Consider the following 25,855-nt stretch of genomic DNA (forward strand, 5'->3'; position numbering starts at 1 on the left):
ATATAAAAACCCACCCAGACCCAAGCCAAGATTTGCAAAATAATTTGTGACGGAGGTGCCATTTTGCATCAAAATATTGTGCAGCAAATGTCAAACGCCACCAGCCCATGTGTCCCCACGTGTGATGGTAATTGGGATGGACAGCTGTGCTCTGCCACCTCCTCCTTGCGTGGTGATCCCAGCACGGCCGGTCCCGAGCAATGGCCAACGTCCCGGCTCCGAGATGGGGATGCTCGTTAGCAAAGAGCTCATTATCTTGCCTTCCCATGTGAATAAATAGATGTGGGAGAAGTGGGGACGGAGCATGCAGGGAATGGGTGGCACAGTGTACTTTAGTTTGTGTTTCTTGTTTTGGTGGTGGATTTATCTCCCCGGCAGCAATGGGGTTTGCAATGTCCCCGTCGCTGGGTTCTTGCTTTGGGGTTGCGTCCCATGGTGATGGTGGTAGCAATGGGGTTTGCAATGTCCCCATTGCTGGGTCCTTGCTTTGGGGTTGCGTCCCATGGTGATGGTGGTGTGAATGGAGCCCAGTTTTGGGGAAGCCATTGCTATGGGGTCTGTGAACAAGGGGTACAACACAATGCCCCCCTGCCTCCTAAAAGTGTGCACTGCCTGCATGGGCACCTCTTGGCTCTGCTGCAAATAAATCTGTTCTTATAGAGTATGCACCCAGTGGAAGCTCACCCTGTTTGTTGAACTGCTGCACCTTGAATGCGGGATGTTTGCATGGGAAAGCAAGCTGCACTCCTTTCGGAGCAAATAACCCATTTCCCAAACCATCCCAAAGGGCCTCCATTGGGGAATAAGCCTTACAAATCGACGCGCTCACCGGAACGACCCCGCATTAATCCCTTATTATCCGGACATTGGGCTGCATAAATATTTGGCTGCCTCAGCTCCCCAGGGAGCAGGGGGGGCAAAGCCTGTTAGAAAGTCAATGAAGTTCCCTTGGGCAGTGCAGGGTGAGGTGGGGGGGGGTGAGATGCTTTGGGTCAAGCACTGAGATTGTGCCACATGTCCCCTTGGGCAAGTCCTGCTGAGGAGGGTTAATATTGCTGACCTATTTTGCACGGGGAAAGCAGCGAGGCTCTGGTTTCAATTAGAAAGGTAAAAAACCACCTCGAAACATTGCTCCCACAACACCCAACTCGGCTGCAAACAGGGTTTTTTTTCGCCTGCCTCACCCCCCCTGTTAACCACGGGAGAAGGAGCTAGAATCTCTCTTTGGCGAAGCATCAGCAGCAGAATTGCTAACTACGTGCCCGTTATAGAAACTTTTTAGTACTGGGGACGAGCCAAGAAAAAAGCCCAGATTGACTCTGAGCTCTCAGCTGGCGCTTGTGGTGCTTCCACCACGCAGGGGGAGCGGCAGCTTTGGCTTCTGCATGGTTTGCAGGCAGCATCCTGCACCCAGTATCCTATATCCGTCATTCCACATCCCGCACCCTGCACCCCACGTCCCATATCCTGCACCCTTCATCGTGTATCTGTCATCCCGTATCGCACATCCTGCACCTTGCATCCCACACCCTGCATCTCATGTCTTACATCTCACATCCTGCATCGCCCATCTCATAGCCCATATTCTGCATTGCCCATCTTGCATCCTGCACCCTGCATCCCACACCCTGCATCCTGCACGCTGCAACCCTGCAGCCCTGCATTCTGCATCCCACACCCTGCAACCCTGCATCCTGCATCTCCCATCTCACATTCTGTATCCCACACCTTGCAACCCTGCGTCCTGCATCCCACACCCTTGCAGCTCTTTTTCCATCTGTGAGCTGCCATGGGATGCATTTCCCCTCTCGCGCTTCAGTTGCATGCAGTGAGCTCTGTGCTGCTCGCTGTGCCATGGACCACATCCCATGTGCTGTAGGTTGCTCAAAGTCAGCCCCAACTGGGTTGCTCCTGAGCCCAGCAGACCCTTTATTTGTTCCAAGCAGCACATGTTGCAACGTGGCTTTGCTCATCGCTTGGCTTCTTCCCTTCAAGACCAAATTTCCCTGCATCCAGGCCAGCAAAGCATGGATCCCATTGCATCTCACATCATATCCCACATCCCCAACCCCAAAACCCCACTTTGGCTGCTGGGGAAATGTCGTCGCCCGCTTGGATCTGCATGTGTGCCGCTTCCATGTGTGCTCGTTTCCAAGGAAACTGCTTGCTGTACATGTGTGTGGCTTAGCACCCTGCATGCTCTCCTTTGGATAAATCCTTAATTCCTGCTCTGTTCCCCATAATCCCGCTACACAAATCCCCCTCTCCCACTCTCATCCCACTCCCTGTGTTTCCCAACCTGTGGATGATGGCAGAGGATTGGATGCGCAACGGGAGCTGCATGCTTTGCTGCAGCAATGCACGGTGCTGCTCCCTGCTCCCTTTGGGACATGCTTTGGGGTTTGGGGATGGGACAGTGCTTTGGGTTTTTAGCCGGCCTCTTGCTGCAGGGCTGGGAGGGGCAGTTGAATAGGAAGCGCATTGCAAGGAGTTATTTCTTCTGTTGGAACCCCAAACGGTTTTCGGTTGCCTTGGCAAAACTGAGCAAAGTGTGGCATGTTCTAAAAGAGGATTTGGGGTGGAGATCTCCTTCCCACCTCCCCAAAACCCCCGGAGCAGCAACGCTGCACAGTGTCACCCAGCGCCGTGAGCCCATAGCGGGAAGCATTGCATGATTAGGAAACCAACCCCTCTGCTCCGCAGTGGGGCTGCAGCAGCAAAACCCCATCTCTGGGGCTGCACAGGGTGCTGCTCCCCAGTGCAAGAACCCCTCCTTTATCCTTACAGCCCTGGTGCACCAAGTAGGATCCGTGCTTGGGACCGACCCAGCGCCCATCCCCGTGGGGGTCTGCCCTGCGCCGCGTGCACAGCACCTTTCTAGGCCACAATCTGTACCCAATTGCGAGCCTGCTGCTAACTCCGCTTGCACTCTATTCTCGTGTTTGCTGTTATTTTTTAACACTTGTTTTATTTTTTTCCTCTTTTTTTTTTTATTTATTTTTTTCTCTCTTTTTTTTTTTTTTTTTTTTTTTTTTCTTTTTTTTTTTTTTTTTTTTTTTTGTGCATAAAAGCGCTACCCTCTCCCCAGAGCCTGCCTGCAGCGAAGGCATGGTCTGTACAACTGCAATTATTTCGAAGAACAGATGGAGCGAGGAGCAGAAAGTCTGTTAATAGTAATAGAAATGCTACATGTTAACCTGGACAGCACACGATGACAGTCCCATGACTACACGTTCTGTTCCCACCAGCTGGGCTCCGAAGGAGAAACGAGAGCTTCAGAAGCGCCGCGCTCAGCGCTGCACCCTCCCTAAAGTTAGAGCTCAAATTCCTTCACACTTGCCGAGCGGGGTTTTGGGGTTGTTGGGCTTTTTTTTTTCCTCTCTCCCCCCCTCTCAATCCCTCCTCCTTCCCATTTTCGGCAGCGACATGAAGATATTTCCTCTCCTCTGCCATGCTTCGGGTGATGCTGCAGCTGTGATGTTCCCATCTCCATCCCATAGTGACCCATTTATCTTATGGGGTTGGGGGGGTGCACATCTGCAAGCTTGGCGTGAGCCCGTTGCAAAGGGATTGCAGTGAACCGAGCTGGGATTAAGGCACGGCACCTTGCTCTGGGGCAGGTTGCATCAGTACAGGATTGCAAGCTTTTGGGCTCGGTGGGTTTCAGGCCAAGTTTTGCTGCTAAAAATGGTTCTTTTGGTGGAGGTGGCGCTTTGCGGTTTGCACTGAGGGCTGAGCCGTGCCTGGCTTTGGGGGCACGGTGAGTTGGAGGGCACTGAGAGCGTGGTTTAGGAATGGAGCAGAGGTGCTGTGATCCCACTGTGCAATCCCTGCCTGCTTTCCCAAGGCACTGGGGGGGGGATTTAGATAGGGAGCTCTGGCTCCGTGAATGAGAACTTGTGACTCAATCCTGCAGTGGTTCCCTGAAATCTCAGCCCCTGGAGGTTGCACCTGGAGGTCTGGTTAGGAGAGGTCCTTTGATCCGTCTGCTCGCAGGATAATCCATCTCCTGAGGTCGTGCCAAATCCTTGCAGATCAGATTTAACCTCCCACAAACCTCCAGAGGTCACTTCAAACCTGCAGGGACCCAAATCCCTGCGCTGGTGGCACTGTAAGGAGCTGGGTGCTCTTATACAGCATCCAGGACACCCATGGGTGCCCATAGCTGGGCATTGCTTTCAGGATATATCCAGGCATCCTATTGTAGAAGAACAGAAAGCCCTGTGCTGTGTTACAGGGTCGGGGGGGGGGGGGGGGAAATCCTGAGTGCACTTATTTGGATGTGCACCAAAACACCCTTCTCCTTCCTCAAAGCCCTTTTGCCTCGCGTTCCCCTCCTTGCTTGTTCCCCATGCCTCGCATTCTCCTTGCTCGTGCATGCATGGGAAAGGGTGTAAAGCAGCAATGCAGGCTGCTCCTTGCTCACACAACCCCCTGCCCCCCCATTGCTTCAATGCTCTCTTCTCTTGCAGAACAAGAAGTACGTGGTGATGCTGGTGGACCCCGATGCTCCCAGCAGAGCCAACCCCCGGAACCGTTTCTGGAGGCACTGGCTGCTCACCGACGTCCCTGTGAGTGTCCCCAAGTGGGAGGGCAGTGACACCCCCACAGCTGCACCCTATGGGGCACCATCCATGGGTCAGATCCCAAAGGGGAGGAACACAAATGGCTCTTGATGTGTGGGTAGGGGAGACCTTATTGAGACTGAACTGAGTGAGGCTGGGATTAAAATATTGCTGCTTTTTTCTTTCTTCCCCCCTCACCCCCCACCCCACTCTTTCCCCATTTTTATGGTTTTTTACCCTTTCCTGATGAAACACTGCAAAAAATAATTGCACCTTGCAGACTCCTCACCCACAGCTCTATCTGCTCTCTTTCACAAGAGTCTTTGGCTTATTTTGGGAGAGGAATGGGGGAAAAAACATCAATTTTGTTCAAAATCTTGAAGGGAAGGGGGGAAAAAACAGCAGTTTTGGTGCAAAAATCCCATATCTTCCCCAGTTTTGGGTGCCAAATCCCATATCTTTCATTGGGGCAATGGATGGGGACCCTTCCATCTTTGCTATGGGAGAGATTTGGGTGAATCCGTGCTCTCCACTCCTCTTATCTCCTGAAAGATGCAACGTTTCAGCTCTGAATCAATCTAACTAATAATCTGAAGCCTAATTAAGATATCAATTAATTTGCAGTGCGCATTTAACAAGAAATATCTCGTCATTCTCCGCTATTATTCTCCGAAATTACTGCTGAGGGCTTTTTGTACAGATACCTTAATTAGGCTTTTTTGCTTTCTTTTTCTTTATGGTTAATGGGAATATTGAGCAAATTAAAATTAGATATTAATACTTTCATAATTGGATGGAAAAAACAAAAAATACAGGAGAGAAAAAAAAAAACACACAACAAAAACAAAACCTCAACCATAAAACATTGGGAATGATTGCAGAGATTTGAGTATGAGGCCTTTCTTTCTGTTTTTTTTTCCTTATTTTATATATATATAATCCTCCACAGAAGCCCTTCTGCATTTCTAACAACAGGGTCTTGGAAGTCTCTCATTAATTTTAATATTTACTAAACGCAAGGGGGAAAAAAAACTCGAGCTCTTGTTTTCCCTTCTGCACGCGGCTCCTTCCGAGGCGTTCGTTATTGCTAATTATTGTGGTTCTCTTGTCTTTCTTGTGTTTTCTTTTTTTTTATAACTTTATTGAGCAGAGATGGGGGATTACAGGCAGCACGAATGGTTGGGAGGCGCTGCGTTTTCCTCGAGCGAATCAGCTCTGAGGCTGGAAATCTCCTTTGCGGGGTGGGAGGAGGGAGCTGTTTGAGCAGCGGAATGGATTTGAGGGAGGAAAAGGTGAATTTGGGGGATGGTTTTGGCACCGCCGAAAGCTGCGTCTCCATTTAACCCTTTGGATGTGGTGGTCGGAGATGTGGTTTAGCAGAGGGTTGTTAGAGTTGGGATATTACGGTCAGGCTGAGGTTGGACTTGATTATCTTTGAGGTCTTTTCCAACCTGAGTGACTCTATGATTCTATGATTGGCCTCAACTGCAGTTATTCAGCGTGCTCCATCCTTATGCAACGGGTACATAGATCTCCTTATATATAAAGATGCATATAAGGATACCCATACATACATATGGCATCTCTGCGCCTATGTATATGAGCTCACCATTGGGCACTGCTCCTTGAAGGCATCTTGTAGGCAAGGGGTGACCATCCTAAAACCTAAATCTGTCAGCGCTCCATTAAAACTACAACACCCCAACACACCACCAAGGTTGGGGACCTATTCTGATGTAAAATACCAACAAAAAACCATAAAACCACAACAGGGCCCACTTAGGGTCGGTGTCCCAAAGGGTAAAATTGGGGTTGGAGCACCCCATCCCCAATGTGTCCCATTCACTGTTCCTTATTGTCAACAGCAGCACCGCTGCTCCACTTGTCAGGCTCCAGCGAGATGCTTTCGCTCCCATTCAAAATAATTTAAATAAAAACGTTGCTACAAAGTGGAATAATATCTTTTGATGAATGTTTTTAAAGCCCTTTAGGTTTTCATGGTAATTTGCAGTGTAAAATTATTTAGAGATAAGAGCCAAATTAGCTCTTATAGGCGGAGGTCGATATGTCCCGTTATCCGTGCAAGCAGTGTTTAAATATAATCAGCCTTTACTCTAATGCAGCATAATTGTTCATTTGAAATCGCCTTTTTTTTTCCTCTCTCTCTCTTTCTCTCTTTTTTTTTTTAAACTCCATTCAATGAGTCATTAAAATATTCAAAGGATAATGCAGCGAATTGGAAATGAATTTATCACATTATCCCGCGTACACCGCGCAGCATCAGGTAGCAATGCAGAGCTGGGGCCGGATGGCAAAACCACCCAGTAAACATGGATTCCCATTTCATATGCAGCAAAGGAAGGGAGAAAATCCTGCCCAGGGGAAGGAGAGCGTTCCAGAGTTATCCCCCTCCTCGGGAGCTGCAGATTTGTGCTCCGCCGCAGCGTCGCCGCTTGAACTTTATTTTTATCCAAATATGTTTGTAGCTGAAAGTCGTTATGGAAACGAGTTCTGGCAGCCACCAAACCCTGCGTTGAGATGGGGCGGAGCGGGGCTCGGCGCTGCCTCGGTCATACCCGCACCCACCTCCTGGTGGGGGGATTGTGGGGAAACTGAGGCACGGAGCGGTGTGGAAGTGGGCACCCAACAGGGGATGGGGCTGAATCATAAGCCAATGGGTTGAGAAAGTGCCAATAGGAGCCCTCAGCTCAACACTTAGAGTTGGTTCCTCCCTTTGGAAATGGTTTGGGTTGGGTTGGTAGGATGGGTTGAGGGTCGGCATTGGGGTCAATGCGCTGTCCTCGGTGCTGAATGTCCCAATGCCACCATCGGTCTCTTCCTGCGCCTGCGTTTGTCACCACGCTGATAAACAGGTTCTGGGTTGCAAGTGTCACCATAGAAACAGGTGCTATCTTAAGCAAACAAGGGCTTTATTAACCTTAAAATTTGAGGGCTTTATTTTTTCACATGACAAGAAGCTGAGGAGGAGCTGCGGTGGGTTCTCACATCCCTGCACCCCAATGGGGTTCCCAACCCTGTCCCCAGTCCTGTCCCCAACCCAAAGGGAGAGCAGTGCAAGAACCCAGAAGGAAACTTCTCTCTTTGTGCAGTGCCAGAGCTGAGCTGATCCGAAGTGCCGTGGATGTAACCATGGTTTTGCTGGGGAAACCAAAGGGCTGCGGTGATTGGGGTGTGCCGGGGGTGCAGTCAGCATGGAGGTGAACTGGGGAGTCAGTGATCCCTAGGGGTCCTTTCCTAAGGGTATTCTATGAGATGATTCCATGGTTCTAAATATAATAATGGAAGGAGATGCTTTTTGGTTGGGTTCTAGCAAGAAAAAGTCTATATATATATATAAACGAAATCAGGTTTTGGGTATGCGAGCTCTGCCTGCGGGAAGAGGTGGGTGTGGGAAAGCTGCCCCAGGGAGCTGCCAGCAGTGGAATGCTCCTTTGGGGAGAAGCAGAGCATCAGGACTTGGAGCTGCAGGGACAGGGAGGATCCAATCCCTACCCCGACACCATCAGCATCCCTGTCCCCATCGATCCCTATTGCAGCAATGGGGATTCAATGGGCAGCAATGCAATTGATGGGGAAACAGCCAAAATCGTTGGTCTCCATGATGGGGAATTTCAGAGCAGCAATGCAATTATTGGGGACTCGGCGTTGTTCCCCCATTGGTCCCCATTGCAGCAATGGGGACTTGCAGAGCAATGGTGCAATTGTTGGGGTGTTGTTCCGTCTCTCCGGGGCTCATTCTCCTCTACTTTTTGGCACTGAGCGACTGAAAGGGAAAGAACAGAAAGCAAAGCTGTTTTAATTGATGACTTGGAATATTCGGTTCCCCGGTGCGAGTTTGCGTCGCTGCCTTTTAATGAAAGCTTTATTAATAATTATTAAGAAAAGAAAAGAACAACAAAAACGAAAGGAAAAGAAACCCACACGGCAGGTTTGCTGTTAGGGGATGGTTTCTCTGTTGGGTTTTCTCCCTCATTTTGGGGGTGAGGTTGGGTGTTCAACAGCTGCAAAGTTGAGCGTCAACTGCTGCTCATCGTCGCTCTGCAGGTAGATGGGCTTTAATTGCTGCCACTGTCAGCAAATATCGAGGAGAAAATGGCTTTGGGGCTCATTGGTGGCAAATCCAGCTTCAGCAGGTCCGTATAGGAATTATAGATCCGCCTTATTTTAAAGCTTGAACTGTTTATATTACCTTTAAACATAGGCTTTAGTCAACAGCGTGAGTGACTGTAAGGCACAATGCCGCCCGAGGGTCCGCCAGGCCGGAACAATGCGACAGCAGCAACTCAGTGCTGATGGAAAAACAGCACCAGAACATGATTGGCCTGAAGTGCCAAAGAATGGAGCTTCTAATCTGTGTAATTTCCTGGGCACCGTTAGGGCAAAGTGCTGCCTTCCCGTTGCTGTGGGAAAAAACAGCGCCTGCAGGGCTGCCTGCAGGGGAATGCGGGTTTGCACAAGTGCCTGTGCTTGAACTTGAACATGCCTTTGTGTGTTCAGCTATTTGCACAAGCACGTTTTCACTTGCATGCCTTTGCACAAGGATGTGTTTGCACAGATGCCTCTTTGCACGAGGATGCGTGTTTGCTCAGAGCCTCCTTGCATGCAACAGGTTTATCCTTGAGTGAGCAACTGCTGGACTCTCCCAGAGCTGCAGCTCAGGCTCCTGCCCTCCTGCCTTGTAATTAACGTTCTCACTTAATTGCAATTCCAACCTGCCCACTAAGCCACCACTAAAATGAGGAAGTGTAAAGGGTGGCTCTTGGTGCACCCTGGGGAACACCGACACTGGGATGTGGCATTTGTAAGGCTTGCAAACATTCTGGGGCTGAGACAAGGGGGAAAACATGGGGGCATGTCTGCTCCCAGCCCCACACATCAGCTCCCAGCCCCACATTTCTGCTCCCAGCCCTATGTATTAGTGTCCAACCCTACACATCTTCTCCCAACCCTAAACATCAGCTCCCAGCCCTATGAATCTTCTCCCAGACCTGTGTATCACCTACCAACCCTAAACATCAGCTCATGGCCAAACATATCATCTCCCAACCCTACACATCTTCTGGCAGCCCTACACATCAGCTCTCAGCACTATGAATCTTCTCCCAGCCCTATATATCATCTCCCAACCCTACACATCTTCTCCCAACCCTACACATCAGCTCCCAAACCTACACATTAGCTCCCAACCCTACACATCTTCTCCCAACCCTATGAATATTCTCTCAGCCCTATGAATCTTCTCCCAACCCTACACATCATTGCCCACCCCACACATCAGTTCCCAACCCTACACATCGTCTCCCAACCCTACACACCAGCTCCCAGCCCCACTAACCTTGTCCCAGCCCTACCTAGGAGCTCCCAGCCCCAGAACCGCGATGCTTTCAGGCAGACAGACACGCACTCTATGATTATGATCATTATATTGCCAAGGATCCGCGGAGGGAGAGACGATTATGACGGCGACAAAGAGGTTTCTGTCATCGGGGCTGCATCCCGCAGCTTCTCTCTTCCTTTAATGGTTGGAATCTTTCTTTTCTCCCAGGGGCTGTTGGTCTGAAGCTGCCCCAGAGAGATCTGGGGTTGTTAGTGTCCTGATCAATCTGCGTGTTCCAGATGCTCCTGGTGGACATGGTTCATTGTGATCCCAGAGTGGAGATGTTGGGTTGGTTGGGGTGTTTTGGGTGACCTTGGGGTGCCGGGTGTTCCCATTGGAGCTGTATGGCTTGGGGGCAACCCCATGGACAGGGAACCCCAACGTGTGTTCCCATTTCCCACCAGGTAGAAGTGGATTTAGGGATTTCCTGCTTGCTTCTCTTTCATTCAGCTCACCAAGGCCAATCATTTCGTCACCATCCAATAACGCCGAGGCTGCAAACACTCTCACTTGCTGTTTATCCAAACGGCTGTTTGTTAATTAGCTCCTCTTAACGAGGAGGGAATAAATCAGATAAAACATACCAGGATGGCACGGGGAGGGTTTGCAGAGTGGTTTTATTTTCTAGTCATGAGCCCTCTATGGAGATCCCACAGACAACGAAGTGTAGGGAGACCCTGTGTATATAGGGGGTGGGTTGTATATGGAGATCTATGTCTATAGGGGATGGAAGGGGCATAGATACCCCATATACATACAGGCTATAAGATGTATATGGAGACCCTGTGCACATAGGGGATGGGTTGCAGATGGATATCTATGTATATAGGGGATGGAACGTGTATGGAAGTTTTATATGGAGCCCATGGGATGTGCAAGGACATACTTTGCATTGGATGTATAGGATGTGTATGGAGATGTATAAGATGTATATGGGGAGGTATGAGATGTGCATGAAGATATATAGGATCTATAAAGGAGGTGTATGGGATAAGGGAGATTTCAAAGGTGGGTATGGAGATGTATATGTTGTACACAGACATAAATAGGATGCACATGGAGATGTGTAAGATGTGCGTGATAGCATGTAGGATGTATATGGAGGTGTGCAGGATGTACATGGAGATGTATAGGATGCCTATGGAGATTGATGGGGTATATGGAGATGGATGGGATGCACATAGAGATCTGTAGGATGCACCTGGGGATCTATGGGAAGAATACGGAGGTTACACAGGATGAACATGGAGATCCATAGGAAGCACACGGAGATCTATGGGATGTGCACAGTGGGATTCCCACGGTCCCGTCCCCCCTCCATGGTGCAGAGTGGTGATTAATGGGGCCGTGTGTGGGAGTGCGGGGATGGAGGAGGGAACTCCTACTGCACCCCGCCATGAATCACCGGGAAGGCGAATCGGTGCCGTTACCACGGGAACAGAGAAAGGAAGGGACTTCCCTGCCGAAATGATGCGGCGGAGAAAATCGCTCCAAAAAGGCAAAAAAAAGGAGGGGGAAAAAAAGAGGCGAAGCTGTGACTAAGCAGCAGAAGTTATGTAAAGCACCATGGGGAAGTGAAGGGGAGGGACAGCACGTCCTGCGCTGCCCACGGCCGTACCCTTCCCCGCCTCCCCCTGCAACGGGGGTGGTGGCAATGGGGGATGCTCTGACTGAGGGCAATGGGGTGTGGGGTGGTTTATGGGGTGCTGTGAGTCTGTGGGGCTGGATCCCTGTGTGGATGGGGATGGAAAGGAGTGGTGGAGGGGGGAGAGGGTTTGGGGAGAGGGGTTGGGTGTCAATGTATAGCGATGCGTGTCTTCCTTGAGTGGTGATGGTTGGGATTTAGGGATGCTCAGGCAAAGCTGTCTGTGCTCATTTGAATCTGGGGGTGCTCATCCAAACCTGGGGATGCTCATCCGAAATCAGGGTTGTTCATACTAAATCAGGGTTGCTCATCTGAATTTGGGGATACTTATCTGAATTTGGGGATGCTCACCCGAAGTCAGGGTTCCGTGTGCACGTTTGGGATGCTCACCCAGAGCTGGCCCTTCAAAGTTAGGATTACTGGTGAGAATTCAGGGATGCTTTTTGAGATTTAGGGAAATGAGTCTGAATTTGGGGCCACCATCCAAATTTGGGGATGCTCGTCCAAAGTTAGCGATACTCATCCAAGTTTGGTGAAACCAGCCTGAATTTGGGGCCGCTCATCCAAATTTGGAGCTGCTCATCCAAAGTTAGGGTTGCTTATCAGAATTTGGGGATACCCAGTCAAATCTGGGGCAGCACATCAGCATTAATTGATGCTCATCTAGATTTGGGGCTGCTCATCCAAATTTGGAGCTACTCATCCAAAGTTAGGCTCACTTATCAGAATTTGGGGATGCTCAGTCAAATCTGGGGCAGCGCATCTGCATTTACTGATGCTCATCCAGATTTGGGGCTGCTCATCCAAAGGCAGGGTAGCAATTCAGAACTGAGGGCTGCTCATTCAAACTTAAGGCTGCTCATCCACATTCAGGGATGTCCATTCAAATTTGGGGATGCCCTTCCAAGCCTGGGGGAGTTCCCCTTCAATCAGGGCTGCTCACCCCACGGCTGACACGACGGTGAACCCTAAATCCTCCCTGCAATAAGAAGATCCCAACATCCCACGGAGCAACACACAAAACCATCCCAAACCTCCCGTATCTGCTTCCTCTTTGCAACAGCATCCGTCCGCAGGAGGATCCCGGCCATGCTTGGAGATGCTTTGGGATCCTTCCAGCTTCCGCCTGGAAGCCTCGCAGACCCGAAAAGGGAATGCAGAGGCAGCTGCACGGTGGAGGAAAACCCTCTGCCTGCCCTCCCCTGGTGCCACAGACGCGGTGTCTGAGCGATTAGTCACCGAGGCTTCCCTCCTCCACAGCAGAGCCTGTCCCCCCACACGGCAAGCCAGCGGAATGCTTAATTGGAGTTCCTCACACCTACAGGGGTATCGCCTTAAACGAAGCGACAGCGCGATCAAAGCGCTGCAGTCAGACCCTGGGAGCTGCGGGGTTGCTATGGAGTCGTTGGCTTCGGGTTTTGAAAGGAAGGAAGGGAGAGGGGGGGAGAAAAAAAGTGTATGAAGAGAGATAGAAAACTAAACCTGATCCTGAATCTGCAGGTGCTGCCCCAGAGGACAAAATCTTTGGGTCCGAACACACAGAGCGGGATGGGGATGGCCAAAGCCAATAGAGGTGGCTGCCACATCACGCATAGGCAAAGCCAAAGAGCATCCCATAAAGAGGATGGGGTGAGCCTTTACACCTTGCTGGAGATGGGGTCAGTGTGTAGGGAGGTGATGGGCTCGTTCTGGATGTGACACAGATGAAGAACCAACTGTCCCTATAGGGGAGGCCGTTCCCACAGTGGGATGGGAGGAGTTGGCAGAAGGGATTAATTTCTCACCTGGAATTTACAGTGGGGATTTGGGGCTGATTAAAGGCAGCTCTCAGCAGCTCCCAACTGGGATCCTTCCTACGAGCCATGCCCGTCATTCAGAGAGTGAAATTACAGCTTGGTTCCCATTGCAAGGAACTTGTCCTTCCACGGAACGCAGGCGCTGTGCATGAGGGAAACGAGGGGATTGTTTGTGGCTTTGTGAACTAAAGTTGTCCTTTATTTTTTGGAGGGGGGGGAGGCTTTAATATTAATTTTGTTTCTTTGGGATCTATTTAAAATGTGGGTATTCTGAGTTGGAAAATGGTTCCACGCGGGCAGAAGGGCGATGGGTTCCAGTGAATGATGAGATTGGTGGTTCGGAACTGGTGGTTCCTTCCATGTTTGGTTGGAGTTTTGTTTGGAAACAGCCCCAAAATCATCCCAATGGGACACTGGGGCCAATGGGACGATGCCAGATGTGGAGCATTGGGGGGAGCACTGAGCCCATCCCCAGGTGACCACGCGTGGGCAGGTGCTGCCCCATCGATTCCTGGCGCGAATGCCAAAAGGGCCCTCAATCAATAAAACCTGAACTTTTACAGGGTTGGCTTCAAAAGATCATCCCGAAGGCAAAGGCTTTTGGTTGGAGGCGATTAATTAGAGCCTTACAAATGACTCGTTAAGGAGGTGGCCGCTAAATGTGAGAGCAATTAAAACCATCGAGCACGCTGCCCCTCCGACCCCTCTCCCAGTGCATCGATCACTCATTGGGACGAGCTGGAAATACAGCCTAAAAAAGGAGTTTTTTTCCCCTCCTTCTGTAAACCACAGCCGTGTTTTCTCCCCTCTGCTTCCAAACGAGAGCCGGAACAAGGTAGGAGAGAGGAAAACCCTCCGCTGGCTTCCCTTGATGAACTGAGCTAATTTCTCTCTTAATGGTTCACTACGGAGCTGAATGTGAGGCTTTCCTCCTGCACAGCAAACCCTCTCCCACACACAGACAAATAGGCTGAATATTTAATTGGAATTCCTCACACCTACAGGGTAAAGCCTTGTCAGTAGAAATAGAGCCCATCGCCAGCTGGCATCCCCGCACGCCTCCCACCTGATCTCCCAAAAAGAAATCCCTCCCTGTCCTCCCCCTATCGCTCTGCACCCACAAACCCTGTGCTTGGTGGTGCTCAGGGCTTTGGGAGATCGGAGGGACCCAGACAGAGCAATGGCCCTAAAGGTGTGAGCCAAAGTCCCATTGGTGGCCCCATGGGGATGGTGATGGCACTGGTGATATAACCTTCACTATATCCCATTGGTGGCCCCATAGGGATGGTGGTGGTGGCACTGAGGGCACATCCTTCACTATATCCCATTGGTGGCCCCATAGTGATGGCACTGATGATATAACCTTCACCAAGTCCCATTGATGGCCCCATAGGGATGGTGGTGGCACTGAGGGCACATCCTTCACTATATCCCATTGATGGCCCCATAGGGATGGTGGTGGTGGCACTGATGATATAACCTTCACTATATCCCATTGGTGGTCCCAAGGATGGTGGTGGTGGCACTGAAGGCACATCCTTCTACTATATCCCATTGGTGGCCCATAGGGATGGTGGTGGCTTTGAGAGCATATCCTTCACCAAAATCCCATTGGTGGCCCATAGTGATGCACTGATGATATAACCTTCACCAAGTCCCATTGATGGCCCCATAGGGATGGTGGTGGTGGCACTGATGATATAACCTTCACTATATCCCATTGATGGCCCCATAGGGATGGTGGTGGTGGCACTGAGGGCACATCCTTCACTATATCCCATTGGTGGCCCCATAGGGATGGTGGTGGCTTTGAGAGCATATCCTTCACCAAATCCCATTGGTGGCCCCATGGTGGTAGCACTGATGATATAACCTTCACCAAGTCCCATTGGTGGCCCCATAGGGATGGTGGTGGTGGCACTGAGGGCACATCCTTCACCAAATCCCATTGATGGCCCCATAGGGATGGTGGTGGCACCAATGGTACAGGCTTTATCAAGTCCCATTGGTGACCCCATGGGGATAGTGGTGGCACTGATGTTATAACCTCCACCAAATCCCATTGGTTGCCCCACAGAGATGGTGGTGGCACTGAGGGCACCAACCTTGACCAGATCCTATGGGAGCAGTATGGGATCTTGGATCTGAGCTTCATGCAATGCTCATGGAGCTGCGGGATGAGCTATAGGGTCCTTTGTGGTGTCCCCTATGGTGTCCCCTATGGTTTCCCCATGTGGGTGGCAGCAGATGGCACTGCCGGGCCGCCCTCACCTCTCCCTACCCAGGTGATGAAATAGGTGCAAATCATTGCCCAACACTCCTCTCTTTGGGGGAAAAATGAGCCCCCCATTTCCGAGCCTTATGGACCCGTTTTCTTTCCTTTTTCTTCAGATTTTCCCCCCAAGTTTCCTCAACTCTTTGTCTTAATGAGTGAGGTTAAATATTCGGTAATCAGTGTAATAATACACCTGGACTTGTTCGCGAGATATCTGCCTTTTGTACTGCGACAGGACATTAATAGTAATTATTCTGCTTTGTAATTGGAGCTTTAAATACTAATTCAAACAGCCAGAGGAAAACCAATTAGTGCTAATTTATCTCTATGTGTTTTGGAGAGCCCGTGTCTGTCATACTGTGAAGAAATAGGTTGGTAATTAGTACAGTTGGGTGGTAGATAGAAGTAATTATCAGATTCTTTCATGTTCTTTAAAGAGAAAAAGAGATATCTAAGGGCTGCCTGACTCCTCCTTTCCAATGAAGTTTGAACCTCGAAGGAAGGCAGTGCCTGGTCCTGGTTGTCCCCAGTCTTTCTATGCCAACCTGTGGGTTTTGGGGAGCCAAATTTGGGGGTTTGGGGCTGTACCCAATGGGTAGTTGCCCAAACCTAAGTGATCCATGCATCGGAGCCATGTTCTATAGAGCTGAGCCAACACTTGTGTCTGTGAGCCAAACCCCGTGTCTGTGACCATACCCCATGTCTGTGGGCCATACTCAATGTCTCTTAGCTATATTCCATGTCTCTGAGCCATACCCGATGTCTTTGGGCCATATTCCATGTCTTTCAGCCATACCCCATGTATCTAAGCCATACCCCATATCTTTCAGCCATACCCCACGTATCTAAGCCATACCCCATATCTCTCAGCCATACCCCATGTATCTAAGCCATACCCCATATCTTTCAGCCATAACCCATGTATCTAAGCCATACCCTATATCCTTCAGCCATACCCCATGTATTTAAGCCATACCCCTTATCTTTCAGCCATACCCCATGTATCTAAGCCATACCCCATATCTCTCAGCCATATCCCATGTATCTAAGCCATACCCCATATCTTTCAGCCATACCCCATGTATCCAAGCCATACCCCATGTCTTTCAGCCAGAACCTATTCCTACTGACTTTCAGCGATACCTCATAGTCTTTGAGCCATATACCCCAAATCTTGGAGCCATACCACATGTGTTTGAGCACCAAACCTATGCATATAAGCCATATTTCATCTGCTTGGACCCTATTCCATACATCTGAGCCACCCTCTCTGTGTCTGAGATGAAATCTGTGTACTTAACGTGGCTGAGATGCACACCATGCACTTGACCCAAGCCCATTGGTTTGAGCCACACTCTGTGCATTGGGTTGATAACCAAAGTGTTTGGTTTATATCCCATATATCTGGTTTGTATCCCATATATATCGTTTGAATCCCATATATCTGGTTTATATCCCATATATTTGGTTTGAATCCCGTATATCTGGTTTGTATCTCATATATTTGGTTTGTATCCCATATATATGGTTTGTATCCCATATATCTGGTTTATATCCCATATATTTGGTTTGTATCCCATATATTTGGTTTGTATCCCATATGTCTGGTTCGTATCCCACATATTTAGTTTGAATCCCATATATTTGGTTTATATCCTATATATTTCATTTGTATTCTATGTATTTGGTTCGCACCCTGTGTGTTTGGTTGATATCCTATGCATTTAAGCTGAACCCTAGCATCCCTGCCATACCCTAAACCTAATAATCCCACCCCATCCTATCTCTAATCCATACCCAGCGTGTAAGGTCCACATTCTACCATCCATCCCTTAAGCATACGAGCCCTTTGCACCAAGGCCATAGACGTGACCCATCCCATTGTCCCTCTGTAGGATCAACTGTATTAGGGCTGCATCAGGACCTGCAGCAATTCCTACCTGCCCCATTCAGTGCTTCCTTTCCTCCCCAAAAACCCAGCGGGGGTTACCTTGGTAATAACAAAGCGCACAGATTCCTATATTCCCATGAAGCGGATTTTCTCCTCCTCCTCCTCCTCCCCTCTTTGCCCCTTTTATTGCTGCCAATTTTGTTTAGGGAGAAATAAAAAATCATAAGCAAATGCAAATGATGGGGAGAGGAGGGGGGAAAAAAAGCACCTTTTTTTTTTTTCCATGGGTGGGGAGTAAATGCCATTGGAAGAGTTCTATGCAAAGAGATGCCGGGGGGCACGATATATCAAAGGAAATATAATGCACCCAGGTTAAAACTAATGATTGCCATGTAATTAGACGTGAACCATTGTGCTATAAATGTGTATTCTTCAGCGTGCTGTGATTGTACAGTAAAGGAGGGAGAGGGAGAGTGAGCTCACGGAGAAAGAAAGACAGAAAAAACACCGAACCCAGCAACGTACTATAAAAAGCACTGTTGACTTTTCTGCTGTTTAGTATTCCTTGCCCGTACTCCCCCAGGAGTATGTAATTAGTGCTTTATGAAGAGCGCATTTAAAGCAGTTTAATATTCACCTCATTCAGTCTGAAACAATGTGATCGCTGCTTAGACAAATCACTGCTCCTCACTGACATCCTCTGTCAGTACATTACCTCTGAAAAGACCTTTCAAGAGGCTTGGATGTTAATTAGTTGTCTATCATGTATAAACAGAGCAGTGAGCAGAAGGGCTGCACCAGGCCAAAGGCACAGAGGGAAATACTGGAAATACTGTTTTTCTTTATTTATTTATTTAATTTTTATTTTTTTTTACCCCTCTTTTCATGAATATCCATGGCTTTGGCATCCCCTCTCTCCTCAGTTCGATGGCTCTTTGTGGAGTTTTATATGGCCTGGAGTGGAGCCCGGACTTCCCTGGTGCTCCCTGGGGTGCTGAGTCAACTGGCACCGAGTTCTGATGTGGGCACGGTGGTCCTAAAGCTGATGTGTGGGGTGGGACGTGCTGAGCTGCCTTTGCCCTGATGGTGTGAGCATCACATCCTGCATCCTAACCTGATCATAACCCTGCATCCCAACCCTGCATCCCATCCTGATCATAACCCTGCATCCCAAACTCCATCCCATCCCAATCATAACCCTGCATCCCAACCTGATCATAACCCTGCATCCCATCCCAATCATAACCCTGCATCCCATCCCTATCATAACCCTGCATCCCATCCCGTCCATAACCCTACATCTCATCCTGCATCCCAACCTGATCATAACCCTGCATCCCATCCTGCATCCCATCCCAATCATAACCCTGCATCCCATCCTGCATCCCAAACTCCATCCCATCCTGCATCCCAGGCATCATCCCAACCCTGAACCCCAGATAACATCTTGTCCTGTAGCCCAGGCATCATCCCAGCTCTTCATCCCACCTTGCATTCCCAGTCCTGCATCTCAGCCTTCATCTCATCCTGCATCCCAATTGTTTACCCCAAACCTACATCCCAACCCTATAACTTAACCCTGCATCCCAGGCATCATCCCATCCCATCACACCCCAGTGATACATCCCAGCCCTACATCCTAGTGTTAAATCCCAATCCTGCATGCCAGACATCGTCCCATCCCACATCCCAATCCTGCATCCCAACTTTTCATCCCAACCCTGCAACCCAGGCACGATCCTGTCCTGCATCCCAACCCTGCATCCCAGTGCTACACCCCAATGACACATCCCAGCCATCATCTCATCCTGCAGCCCATCTATACATCCCAGACAGCCTCCTGTCCTGCATCCCATCCCTGTATCCCAACCCTATATCCTAATTCTGCATCCTGCCCCTACACCCCAGTGCTATATCCTGACCCTTCATCCTGGCCCTGTCCCCAGCACTGCATCCCACTGCTCCATCCTGTCTTTGTATCCTGGTCCCACATACTGGCCAGCTTCATCCCCTGAATCCCAGAGCTACATCCAAATTCAGCATCATCCCATCCTGCATCCCAGTGCTACGGCCCAATGACACATCCCAGCACCATCCCAACCATGCATCCTAATTCTACACCCCATCCCAACCTCCCAACCTTGCACCCTGGCCTTGCTTTGCAGCTCTGCATCCCATTGCTCCCAGTCTCTTGCCATACACATGGATGGTGACATGGGCAGGGTGATGCCATGGGGCTGGGGACAGCACTAGGTCCTCATCAGCACAGCGAGATCCCTCAGCTCCAGCCCTGACACCATCTCAGTGCCTGAACACATGGGACGAGCACTTCTGCACCTATACAGTGTGGTTACTGACACCCACCCACTTTGCCAGCACGCCTTGAAATGAATGGATGGAAAATACGATAGGAGGAAGGAGGCATCGCTATTTACAGCGGGTTGGCACTTGGCTGAGCAAAGAGATCTCAATGGAAGGGATGCACTGGTCCATCCCTTATGGGTTTGTGCCCTGGTTGGTGTGCCCAAAGTCCTCTATTGCAAGGGTACCCCCATAGGTGCCCCCATAACCTCGCCCTCCCTCCCTTCCCCCCCAGCTGAAGGTTTTTCCCCTTTTCTCTCCCTTTTTCCGTGGTTCTCTTAGTCATGAAGGTGAGGCACTGGTGGAGACACAGACATCAAAAACAAGAGGTGATGAAATGCTGGGAATAATTAAGTTGCACTAAATCACCGGGCCCAGGTGGCACCCTGCCAGCGCGCTGGGAAACTGGAGCACGGAGAGCTGCGTTATTATTAATAATCACTGGCCCCATCACCAACAACAACTTATTTTGCACCTCCTCGTACCAAAGGAGTGGGAAGGAGCTGGGACGGGGGGTGGGCGGGCACAGAGCAGGGGGACAGAGCAGGGGATGTGACCCTGAAACACTCCATTGACACCATGCTTTGTGATGCATTGTAAAGGGGGGCAAAGTGCCTGATTTGGGGCTAAACCCAGCACTGGAGGCCCCTGGGGATGCTCCATCCCACAACGGTGAGGTGTCCAAAGGATTTGGAGAAGGTTTCCATCTCTTCTCTGTTTCATTTGGGTCCAGCAGTGATTTTTCATGCCCTCATTTCTGGGGCAGAATCGATTGTTTTCCCTGTTTTGCACATCAGGAACGTGTGTGAACTCAGCATTGATTGAGATCATGCAAACCACTCTGCCTGTGCAGACAGGCACCTGGCCCCATCTGTCCACCTGAACAGCCCCTATAGGGCTGTGCATCCATCCCCGTGTCGCCGGCAGCCCCAATCCCATGCAAGTCTGCTCGCGCCGCGCATCCTCCTCGCACCCCTCTCCTTGCGCAAGGGCTTATCCACCCGCATCGCTGCAAGAGGAGCTGCCTGCTCCCAGGGCGTGGGTGAGCCTGCTGCCCCGGGCTGGGCATTGCACAGCTCCTCAGCCCGGCCCTGGTGCTGCAGAGAGAGTTTTGCAGCAGGGTGCGTTCCCCCACCACACATTGCTGGGGTGATAGCGGGACAAGAGCGACATTGGTGTTGCAAAGCTTTGGGATGCATTTCTCTTGCATCCTGATGGGCTTTCACCCTTGAAAGTTTGCTTTGACCTAAGGCTGGTGTTGGGGTTGGATGGTGCTCTTTGGCAGCCCAATGGGTTCTCTCCATGGCCACAGGGCTTGGGGTTGGTTGGAGACACACGGTGATGGCACTTTGGCAGCCTGATGGGCTCCCTCCATGGCCACAGGGCTCGGGGTTAGTTGGAGACACACGGTGATGGCACTTTAGCAGCCTGATGGGCTCCTTCCATGGCCACAGGGCTCGGGGTTGGTTGGAGACACATGGTGATGGCACTTTAGCAGCCTGATGGGCTCCTTCCATGGCCACAGGGCTCAGGGTTGGTTGGAGACACACGGTGATGGCACGAGTGGGACTCAGTCCTCACCACCGTTCCCACCTGCACTCATTTCATCAAGGTGACCACAGCCAAAATCCTCCCTGCCAGGGGCAAACCAACCTGTGTCGAAACTTCTGCCGGCTGTAAATCTACAGCGGTTGTAAAACCTCTAAGCCTCCATCTGCAACGCTCAGGTAAACCTTTAATTCCCCAACAATACCCAGCTAACTCCCAGCTAAATCCCTAATTCCTGAGCGCCGGTGCCCCGCGCATTGGGCACCGTGCAGCCTAATGGCTGCAGAACTGAAGCAGCCCCACAATAGAGGGGGATGCTGACGGGTTTCGGGGCTCATCAACACAGTGATGACAGTGGTGGTGATTGCTCCACGTGTTGTACAACACGGGTCCCCACCGCTGGCACAACGCTTGCCCAAGCCGGTGAAACCTGTAGGGAAAGACCACCCTTTCTTGGGCAACTTCCCTGACTCAAGATCCCACCCCAAGTCTCCTCCTGGAGAGGAGATGGATCTCTGCTGCCTCTTACAACATATCGCCATCCAAACTGGTTTCCCCACAAATCTCTCTTCCATGGGTTGTTTTCCTTTTGGTTTTGCTTTTATTACTTCTTTTTCTTTTTGATTTTTGGGTGGCTGTGAGAGCTCAGCCCGCAGTGCCGCGTTGCTGTCAGCTGCTGTTTATAGAATAGAATATTCTATATATATGTACATAGAATATAAAACCTCTGAGGCTGGGGAAGAGCACCGAGACCACCAACCAATGACCCATCACCACCATTTCCATGCAATCGAGTCACTCAGGTTGGAAAAGACCACTGAGGCCATCAAGCCAACCAGTCACCCACCGTGTGAACAAGATCAGAACTGGAGAAAACCTCCAAGACTGTTGAGTCCAACCCCAACCCATTGCCTCTGTGCCCTTAGGATCACACGATCATTAAAGCTGGAAGAGACATCTCAGACCATCAAGTCAACCCCATCATCCCCACCGTGCCCACCAAGCCATGACCCCATCTCCACCTTTCCTTTTCCTTATGCCACACAAAGCTCAACCAAAACCACATCTCATACACAAAAGAGGTTCCTCTGAGTGGAACCCCTTTGAGACACCCGGATTTTCCTTCTTCTATCAACCCATATCTCCCCCAAAGGGAAGATTCCGGCAGCGGAAGGGTTACGGGCACCCATCTGTGCAGCCGCGTTTCACAACGCGCTCTGAGTTTTACTACAAGTTTCAGACAATGAAGGTGTGTCTGTGCTCGCTGCCTGGCTTGCCCATGGTGTAGGCGTCGGGTTCAGTGCCGTCTTGTCAACACTTGAATATGTTGAGCATCACTCACGGGGCATTCTGTAAGAAACCTATTAAGTTAATTACCCAGGCTCGCTCCGTGTGTGTGCGCGCACCTCTGCTGTAAAAATTTGGCTTTTCTTTTGCATTGCAAGATGCTTCTGATGCAAGCCTCGGTGTGATGACATCTCGTCTGTGCTGTAACTGATACAGCTGCGAGCTCAGAGCCAGCAGCAAGGATCTGAGTCGGGCTGCACACCCCCATCATAAGGATTATAGGGTCGGGGTCACCTCCAACGCCACCCCTCCCTCTATCCCTTCCAACCCTTCCAAGCCCATCCAACCCTTCCAAGCCCATCCAACCCAACGCCTGGAGGCATCACCCAGCCCCACCTATGGGTGTTTTTGGGGTGGTTTGATTGTTTTTGGATGGGGGAGGAGTGCGGGGTTGTTGCACAAACATCGTATGCGCCCCAGGTAGGGCGGCCAGGCCCCCTCCTTCCTCGCCCCGCGTGCGCCCCGTGGGAGCCGGGATCCGGTGGACTTTTATGGGAAAAAGGGAAGTCCGTGGCACGGCGGCTTGGCAGCCTCTGTGCAGCTGTAACCGCAGCCCTGTTAACCCTTCAGCCTCAGGATGGGGCTGCCCCACATCACTGCAGAGCCCCATAGCAATGCAGAACCCCACGGCCCTGCATCCCTGGGGAGCAGAGGGTGCTCAGCAGCAGCAAAAGTTGGGCGAACAAAACCTCTTTCTGAGCACCCAAACCAATGCAAAAACTCAACGAGCAACGCCTCAACCCTCCCCTCCTCCAAGGGTCCCCCCCCTCCATGCAAAATACAGACTAAGAGCAGAGGGAAACGCTCCAGTTTGAGATGTTTCCTGTCCAAATTTGCTGCATCCCTAGGGCCGGGCTGGACTCTCCCTCTGCCCGCTGCCAAATGTTGTTGTCAGGAAGCGGCCGCAAGGCTGAGCCCGAGGCACCCGGATGCTCTGCGGGGGCCGGGCAGCTCCTCATCCCCAGATGTGAAAAGGGGGGGGAGTTTTGGCCAGCAAGAAAATGATGAAATGACAGAAAGAATAACAGAAAGAAAAAGCAAAAGCCACCCCCGTGCTCTGCCCTCGTTGTTCTCATCTGATTCTCCATTGATTCTGTTCGGTTCCCCATTGATTCTGTTCGGTTCCCCATTGATTCTGTTCGGTTCCCCACTGCTCCCCTCCCATTCCCCACTGATTCCATCTGATTTCCCATTGCTACTATCCACTTCCCCATTGCTCCCATCCAGTTCCCCACTGGTTCCGTCCGATTTCCCACTGCTCCCATTCAATTCCCCAGTGCTCCCTTCAGATCCCTCCTTGCTCCTGTTCAATTCCCCATTATTCCCATCTGATTCCTCACTGATTGCATTCAATTCCCCATTGCTCCCATCCCATTTCTCCCATCTGATTCTCACTTTCTCCCATCTGAACCCCATTTGCTCCTATACTACTCCCCATTGCTCCCATCTAAACCCCCATTCCTCCCATCTGAACCCCTATTGCTCCCATCTGAACCCCATTGCTCCCATATTACTCCCCATTGCTTCCATCTGAACCCACATTGCTTCCATCTGAACCCCCATTGCTCCCATACAACTCCCCATTGCTTCCATCCCATTTCTCCCATCCGACTCCCCACTTCTCCCATCACATTCCCCACTGCTTCCATCACATTCCCCATTGCTTCCATCACATTCCCCATTGCTCCCATCACATTCCCCATTGCTCCCATCACATTCCCCATTGCCTCCATCACATTCCCCATTGCTCCCATCAGATTAGGGATTCCAAAATAGCCAACTTGGCCCAGAGCAGTCGTAATGTTGGCACGCGCGGCCTTTGATCCGCCCCCGTGCCCAGGAAAGCTTTGGGATGGGGATCAGACAGAAGGAAAATGTGTAGGAGAGATTTTAGGGCACGTGGGGCCACATTCCCCCCCTGCCTTAGGGTTGGGATGGGGCTCGGCATCTTTGTACCTTAATAAGAGCAGCACTGGGGTCACTAACCCTAAAATCTATGGTAAGATAGGGGTTCTTTGTGTCCCCATAGCCCGGATCTTGGTGTGGGGATGGAGTGGGGCACGAGGGCGGCGTTTTGGCACACGTGCCCCACAGCCCTTGGGAACGTGCTGGAGCTGTGCACACACCCGTGCAAACATCCCCGTGTCCCCATGTCCCTATAGGTGCGTCCTTCCCCCCCCCCACCACCCCAGGGCAGGGTGTAGCTTTGGGTTCTGTATAGAATCAGTCTCAGGTCCTTTAAGTGCCTGAATTAGGCCTAAAAAAAAAAAAATTGGTGTTTTTCCAACAATCATCCGGAAATGTTCTGCTGGAAAAGCAGCTGATCTGAAAAGCTGAAAGTCTGGATGACTTTTCCATTCCTGAGAACTGCTCCCCAGCCCTTTCCGTGCCCATTCCAACTCCATTCCCTGCTCTTACCGTGTCTTTCCCCCCACCCCGACCCCAACCCCATTCCTGGGGGTCCAACAGTGCTTTACCCACCCCCCAGCCCCATAGAGAGTCTGACCCACACCCCAAGGATCAGCAGAGCTGCTGCAGAGCAAACCTTTCTCCTCTCTCTGAGATTAAACCTCTTGCAAAGAGCCCAACGCCGGGGTGATTTGTGTTTATTCTGCTTGCTTAATAACCCTACAGCCCGTCCCTCCCCGGGGCATTGGGGTGTATCAGATGAGCCTTGGTTTGAATTACACCCGTGGCTGATATTTATTTTTTAATCTATTTTTATGGTGGCCTTCCCCGTTTAAAGCAAGGAAATAGGATGGCTGCCCTGAGCTGCAGTCACTAACATGGTCCTAAATGCAGATGGGGTAAATCCTTCCTGCACTGACCCCATAAACCCAAGGAGATGCTCATTGGAGCCACGTCCCAGCCCTGTGACTGCTGGGGACACAAGGTGGGCAGCGGGACCCCTTGAGCCACCCATGGGGACATTGCTTGGGGGGTCCCAATGAGTCCCAGCTCATTTGTGTGGTGAGGGTGGGCAGCCAACCCATATTGGTGTGTCAACATCTTTCTGTTGGCCCCATTGA

The 25,855-nt window shown here is 50.7% G+C and overlaps 1 protein-coding gene across 1 annotated transcript in view; it reads left to right on the forward strand.

Moving 5' to 3' along the window:
• PEBP4 (phosphatidylethanolamine binding protein 4) overlaps positions 1 to 25,855 on the forward strand; it is a 59,564-nt gene that overhangs the window by 23,258 nt on the left and 10,451 nt on the right. Inside the window, 1 exon segment of the mRNA XM_015883002.2 lies at positions 4,473 to 4,571. Coding sequence (XP_015738488.2) covers positions 4,473 to 4,571 — 99 coding nt within the window.

Source organism: Coturnix japonica, chromosome 22, assembly GCF_001577835.2.
Source record: "Coturnix japonica isolate 7356 chromosome 22, Coturnix japonica 2.1, whole genome shotgun sequence".
Classification (NCBI taxonomy): domain Eukaryota; kingdom Metazoa; phylum Chordata; class Aves; order Galliformes; family Phasianidae; genus Coturnix; species Coturnix japonica.